General features: G+C 38.3%; 1 protein-coding gene across 1 annotated transcript in view; it reads left to right on the top strand.

Moving 5' to 3' along the window:
* zgc:136493 (uncharacterized protein LOC692276 homolog) overlaps positions 1–7,266 on the top strand; it is an 8,348-nt gene extending 1,082 nt beyond the window's left edge. The window contains exons 2-6 of the mRNA XM_060870901.1: positions 3,087–3,459; positions 3,540–3,711; positions 4,913–5,091; positions 6,250–6,346; positions 6,458–7,266. Of these exons, the coding sequence (XP_060726884.1) occupies positions 3,090–3,459; positions 3,540–3,711; positions 4,913–5,091; positions 6,250–6,346; positions 6,458–6,611 (972 nt within the window). The 5' untranslated portion in view covers positions 3,087–3,089 and the 3' untranslated portion in view covers positions 6,612–7,266. The remainder of the gene's footprint in view (positions 1–3,086; positions 3,460–3,539; positions 3,712–4,912; positions 5,092–6,249; positions 6,347–6,457) is intronic.
* The last annotated feature ends 364 nt before the right edge of the window (positions 7,267–7,630 follow it).

Raw genomic sequence — 7,630 nt, 5'->3', positions numbered from 1 at the left:
GGTAGGTTGATTGGCATCTCTGGAAAATTGCCCGATGACGCCTGAGATAGGCACAGGCTCCCCGTGACCCGAGGTAGTTCAGATAAGCGGTAGAAAATGAGAGAGTGAGTGAGTGCATTATATTTGAATAGATGTAGGGGGATGGGGTGGGCTGTGACTTGCTTGGACACACATCTTCAGTTTAGTCTCCTTTTTTTTGATGTCAGGCTTTGTGATGGCTAGTTTTAGAGGTATGCTTAGGCTCATCTGTTTTCTGAAGTGGACCAGTCCCCTTTTCAGCAAAAACAAACAAGCACGATCCTGCCTCTTAATTGTGATGAATGTCGACTTTAGAGGGACCCAAGTAGACTAATCACCCCTACACACTTCTACACCCTACCCTTCTCTGTGCACATAATGGAGGAACTCTTCATGACTCTCAACATTACCTGCATATGTGCCTGAAATAATTGTGGAGGCTAATGAGAATCCCTTCCATCTTTACCAGAGCTCCCTGACTAGCTGTCTCACTACAGCGGATTGTGAGAACAGCTGATATCACTTTACTCAATAGTTTACATGTACTGTGTTTTTTATTGCTGTGTATTTAATGTCTAGTGTATGTGTTGTTACAGTATGTAAATCTTTATTCTATTGTGTTGCACCTTAGTCCTGGATAAATATCGATTCATTCTAATATATTCAAGCTCTATAGATGAATAACAATAAAATCCTACATGACACCTGACTTGATAACATGAGGCTGTCACCCACGTGCTTCAAATTTAGAATTGTGCTCTCCTGACTAAAATCTTTGTCCTTTTTCCTCCCTACATAGTGCTTATCATTATGGTCAAACAGTTCATTTTTCTTTCATGTGATTAGAGAACAATTCACCAAAAGGCTAATGATTTTAGCTGATATTTACACCTGCACGTGTTAAACAACTTAGAACAACCTTGGTGGCAGACTGAGAACAACCTTGGTGGCAGACTGCCCAATTTTTAGGTCAGCAAACATATAAGACCAGATTCCAGTCTTTGAAAAATAACGCTTAATATTTGGATGTATTTCCCTTGCTTGCAATAAATTTACAGGCTTACTGCTTTTATAAAATTGTCATCACAAGTAGCTGCATGTGCTTCTTCAGCAACATTTATCAGATTGGTGTCCAAGCATCACAGAGGCATCAATTCACAAATTTTAAACTCAATTTAACTCGCCAGCCCACTAGGTGGCGTTAATGCACCTTTCAGCTTGATATCAACATGATTGAAGTGTTTCATCATATGTCTGAGCACTACATAGGACTGTAACAGAATGGGTACAACACAATTAACATTGTAGACTGGATTATTATCGTGCTTTCGTGCAGACAAACTGTAATGTGTATATTTAATACAAAACCTGGCTGTTGATTAAAATCCAGTTACTTATTTTTTTTTTATTTTTTTTTTATTATTAGCGTAACAAAAGAATTATGCAGCCCTTCAGTTTCTCTCTAATTAATTTCAGCATGTACTTTTTTTTTATCCTCCTCTTCTATCCCGTCCATCTCTTTTAACCACTCATCCACACTTAGCTCACCCTGTAATTCAAAATTCTCAACAAATTCTGACATTTTAAAACAATTTATTTGGGGCAGAAATACTAATGTAACGAGGCTTTTGTTACATGAGTGTGTTTAAAGAGCTTGGAACGTAGCTCAGTCAATCATTATCAAGGCCCAGAACAACACTTAAAGGTGGGGTCTCCAATGTTTGAGAAATGCTTCAGAAAACTGAGTCGGGCTGACAACTAAACAAAAATCAAAACAAACGTGTAGCCAATGAGCAGAAAGAGCAGAAAGCCACTCATGTAACAAAAGCCTCATTACATTAGTATTAGTATGTCTTGTCAATATGGGCGGAGAGAGTGTTCAGTGCGCATGTGTGACAATAGCAGAAAGCGGTTTTAACATTGACATGGAGGATAAAAACAAAGAAAGAAAGTGAAGAAAGTCTTACGATAAGGTAAGAAGTAGGACGTGTTAATATAGGATCAGCTTTCCAGCGCTGGAGAGAACTGAAGGAGCAGGAAGTTGGTCACATATTCACAGATTGGAGTTTCCTGAGTCAATAACTCCTGAGCTAAACGCTGTTACTACACAAATAACACCTCTTTTCTATCGTAGTAATATAGAGACGCAGCTACAACCGCGTTTTGTGTAGTAACAGCATTTAGCTCAGGAGTTATTGACTCGGGGAAACTCCAATCTGTGAATATGTGACCAACTTTACTTAAGACACCGAGGCGCTTTTTTCCTTCTCGATAGGTGAGTAACGTTGGTTTTGTTTTGTTACACAGAACTAATATATGACGTCCTTTGCATGATTATGCTTGTGTGTCATTTTTGCTTGTTTGTTTATCTGCAATCGTATTGTTCTTCACTTCAGGTATGATAAAGACACATTTCTTTCCATTAGTTGCCTGTATCGGTTGCGTATGTATGTGTGGGCGGAGCTATCAATACAGGGGTGGAACCCATTTGGGTTAGGGGCGTGTTTGTTTTGGTGATTTTTATATTGGCTTTCAAACATCGGAGACCTGGATCGGAGATAATCTTAATCTTATCAGTTTTTATCAAATTTTGTGACTCTGCGCATCTGATTTTTACTGTTGTTCAGTAGTTTGCATCTTGTGTTATGGCCTCTATATTTCTGCACTCAAAGTCTTTTCTCCTTACAATGGAGCCTCCTGTAGATGTCAGTGACTGTTTTTTATATGTATCTCGAAGCTCTCACAATGTTTATCAACTGCTGTTGCTTTCCTTGTCTGACTTAACATCTGGTTGATGGTAACTAGTGTTTTTTTTTTTTCAGGAGAATCCATTTGTTTCATTGGTTATACCCTGTGTGCACAGTAGTTACAATCATTTCCCCCGCTGTTCTCCGCTTCAAAATGGTTTGCAGTTCAAACCAAGAAAAGATATTCATATAAGGAAATGATAGCTGAAAAGCTGATCTGTCACCTTACATTAATCTTTAGATCCAAATCCTAAATGTCTTTAGTGTAAAGCCAAAAAAAGAACTGCTTATTAACAATGAATTAAATTCTGTCTTTTACAGATTATGGAGAAACCCTGCATACTTGCCACAATTATTGGACCAAAGGGTATCTACAAGTGTTTTAAGCCGTGCATTGAGAAGCATTTCACAATAATCGCATATGAAGAATTTCTTGAAAGGAAGGAAGATTTTGCAGAGAAGATCCGGGCTGTCTTTGTGTGGGGTGCAACCTTAAATGTGAATCAGGAACTTTTACAGGCATTACCCAAACTTCAGGTTGTTGTGAATGGTGGTGTAGGAGTGGACCACCTGGATATACCGCTAATCAATAGTTTTGGAGTGAAGGTCTGTAACACTCCCCATGTAGTTGATAATTCCACAGCAGACATTGGGATGGGACTGATGTTGGCATCAGCAAGGAAAATTCTTGAAGGTGGGGATACGCATTTTCAAATTTGTTAACTTATTTCACTCACTAGTTGCTCACTAGTTGTTATTTTATTTGTCATGCAGGACATAACTTTTCAAAATACCATGAATCAGAGTACATGCCAGAGTCTTCTTTGGGCAATGATGTCAGTGGTGCCACCTTGGGTATCATTGGTATGGGGCGAATCGGATTTAAGGTTGCCAAAAGAGCTCAAAGTTTTGACATGCGAATCCTCTATCATAACAGAAATCGAAGGTAAGGACTCACATGTGTTGGACATTAGATTCAACTAGATCATCTGTGTGTGTGTGTGTGTATATATATATATATATATATATATATATATATATATATATATATATATATATATATATATATATAAAATAGTAAAATGTAACAGTCCAGTGTGTGGAAACAACTGTAGGGTAGAAGCTATTCCTAAGGCTTATTGTGCAGGCATTGAGGCTGTGATTAGGGTGAAAGGTGTCTTTGGCTTTTTGCCCTCGTTTTGTAAATGCTTTTGATGGTGGGTAGCTAGGTAACTTAACTTAACTTAACGTAACTTAACCGCTTAACTTTAGTTAACGTTGCTGATCAATTTGAATTTATTATTATTTATTGATTATATTTCATTTTATTTTTCAGTATCAAATGGTCAAAAAATGTTTAAAAACAGTTTAAATAAGGATTGCAATTTTTTTAATTCAGGCAAATGCACTTTAAATCTGCTCCTAATATAAGCCAGTGCCAGGATAGACGCTATCCCGCTGGGTCTGAAAGTGGCGGAATCCTTCTGTCAGAAAAGCAGGGTGTCGTCGTGGATAAAATTCAGACCCAAATGCTGGAAAAAATAAAACTGATTTATTAAATGTAACATACAACTCAAAAATCAGGCAACGCGGCACGGCTAAATACTGAAGATAATTAGACACATAAGGGACAGGTGTGCTGAGGCGGGAAGGAATAGACAAGGGTGGGGCAGACACGTGAACACAAAACATAAACAAAAGGCACGTGGAAAAAGTCCGGGCTAGATCCTGACAAGTTTAATAAGTTTAAACTATTCTTAAAGAACCAGACGTCTCTGGATTTATTGTTCAATAAAATGGTCTTTCTTAGATGGAGGTAAACCACTTTGTTGCCATCTGTGGGTTAATTTGGGGTTAGAAGGTGAAACCCAAAAATGTAAATAATAAAAATAAGTAAAAAAAAAAAAAAAAAAACATACATGAGATTTAATGTTTGAACAAATTTTTTAACATTGAAATACACACAAATGTCACACATTTGCATTCAGGTTTGTTACCTGCTAAGGGTTTTAAAATAACATAAAAAATATAATTTATGTCTGAGGAAACAACATGCATTGTTGTTCATTTCTATTTCATTAAAACCAATCATTGTTCCTATACCAGATTAGTTTTATTTTTTTAATCTGACTCCGAGGTGATTACAGGACAGAAGAGGATGAGAGGGCTGTAGGTGCTGTGTATTGTGAGAAAATGGAGGAACTGCTGCAGAAGTCTGACTTTGTAATGATTGTGGTCAGTCTGTCTCCTCACACACACAAGCTGATTGGCACTAAAGAACTCGCCATGATGAAGCCCAGCAGTACCCTCATTAACATCAGCAGAGGTAAAGGCATATTATACTTCCCTCAAAATAAATGGCTGTCATGCATTTTGTACATTTTCTTTGTTTAGTTGGTATGTATGCTGTCTTTTTTAAGATATCTCAGGGGTACCCTGTATACAACCATCTAGTTTTGTTGTAGAAGGCTACAATGGACCAGGTGCCATAAGGTGGGGCCCAACATTTATCAATGTTTTCACATTCACAAACACAACATTCTCCAGCTTGTAGGTCAGCCATGGTGGCCAAATAAATGTTTTCTACCTGGCTTTCAGCTCTTCGTTTCTGTGACCGGCCAAAAAGTTCTTTCCACAGCATGTCATTGCCTCTGGGCTGTTGTTTTTTGGTCACTGCCTCATAATCATTCTCAGGTTGATTCTGATCTCCCATCTATATCTAGCTGTACTCTGTGCTGAGGGCATCACTCCGTCTTTATATCTCTGTCAGTGAAGATTATCAGTCATCCAAGTGCAGTTATCTTGAAGTCCAGTTATGTCAACTGGACTTCCTGTTAGAATGAAATGTTTCACTACTCCTCCAACCAGCTTCTTCAGTCTGAGGGAAGTTGGCAGGATTACAGAATTATGTATCCTCCTACACCTTAAACACTAAGCTACCACATAAATTTCTTCTTGTGTTTGGTGTGGACAAGTCTCTGTCTTAGTCTCTAAGGTCTTCAGGTTGGACAGGTTTCTACAAAGCTATCCACGAAGGGGAGGATCCTTGAACCTGGAGGATACAAATTTGTTAAATTCTGCCAACTTAACTCAGACCAAAGAAGCTGCTTGGATGAGTAGTGAAACAATTCGATCTAACAAGAAAGAAGTCCAGTTGACATGACTCAACTCCCAGACTCCTTATAGATGGTGGTGGTGTGAAATACTTTGTTTTTGGTTTCTTCTACCTTGCTTGGTACACTGAGAGCACTTTGTCATGATGCCATCTGTACCTTTCTTGTCAGTGCTGTCTTATAACCTGATAGTGTCCTAGTGAACATTTGGTCCAATTGCTTCAGGAACCCACTTGCCTGAGCATAGGCCAGTTTGGTAACAGTAAAATCATCCATCAATCACCCAGATTGTTGGATGTTGGGCTCCTAGGGAAGTTCTTTTGACTTTTGAATGTACAGAAGTAAAAATTGTTCATTTTTTTCTTGTTAAGGTTTGGTTGTTGACCAAGATGCTTTGGTTGATGCTCTCCAAAAGAAAGTCATTAAAGCTGCAGCGCTTGATGTCACATATCCCGAGCCTCTTCCAAGGTACAATCTGTTTTTTTTTTATTTGTTACTTTTATCAGAGATCTAAGAAGTTATAAGTGAATAAAATGCATTAATCTAATTTTCTACTGGTTATAATATTTATTGTTATAGAGATCACCCTTTATTGTCACTTCCAAACGTAATTGTCTTACCACACATCGGGACGCACACTGTGGAGACCTCTCAAATCATGGTGGAGAGAATGGTTGTCAATTCCCTGGCAGTTCTTAATGGGGAACAGCCTCCAGATGAAGTGAAGATATAGATCACACCTACCTGTCACATGCCTGACTTTTAAGCTTTACTTTTAAGAATCTTCAGGGCTACTTAATTAAATACAGTAAAAGTATCTGTGGGTGACACAACGAGCATTCCACATGACAAAAAAATCCATAAAAATAGCCATAGCCGTCCATAGCCGCTAAAAATAAACAAACCTTTTCCACAGATTCTGTGCATTCAGTGCAGCAAGTTACTCCATATTTGCATAAAGTTAACATTTCTCAACTTTTCTGCATCACAATCACCAGAAATCTCCAAATATAACTGCAACTGTATAATCTCATTGTTTTATTGCTTTGAATCACTGTCTGTATAAACATAGCATAAGTGGGGACAGTAATGGAAATAATTAAATAAAGCAGTTTGATGCAAGAAAGCTTTCAATAAATCTGTATAAATTTTTGTTTATTGCAAATAATTCATTATCAATGTAACAGCTTGAATGTCAATAAAAGAACATAAAATTGGACTCATTATCATTTCTATTTATTTCCCCTGCGTTGCAGTTAGTCCTCGTCTGTTGTGTGTCAGTTCCTGGTTCATGGTTTGCCGGTTCTTGTTTCATGTGCTCGTGTATTTATGTTCCCTGTCTGTTTCTTTTTTTTGTTATTAAATTTTGGGTTTTTTTTACTGGCTAATCCTGTGTTAGGGTCTGATTTTTATCCCCACCATTTCTGAGAGTTGGACTCCACCACTTACAGATCTAGCAGGACACTCCAAGCTTACCTGGCGGCTTCGGGACCTGGCAGCTTTTTTTTTTTGTTTGGTGCCTGTGGCTTCGTTTCTGTTCCTGTGGGGGAGGCAGCACCACTTCCTGGTTTTCCGTGGGGATACCACCTCACATCTTGACATCAAGAGGTCACGGGTTGTACTGGACTGTTTTTTTTATTAGAATTTTTATTTTCCCCTGTGGATATGCCCCTTTTTCCCCTCTCTCTTCTGCTTCAGTGGGGACACAGTCCAGTTCAGGTGAGCTGTGTAGGATGTTTCCTTCCCTCCTTT

Source organism: Tachysurus vachellii, chromosome 5 (assembly GCF_030014155.1).
Source record: "Tachysurus vachellii isolate PV-2020 chromosome 5, HZAU_Pvac_v1, whole genome shotgun sequence".
NCBI lineage: Eukaryota > Metazoa > Chordata > Actinopteri > Siluriformes > Bagridae > Tachysurus > Tachysurus vachellii.
This window is presented reverse-complemented; position numbering and strand designations above follow the sequence as displayed.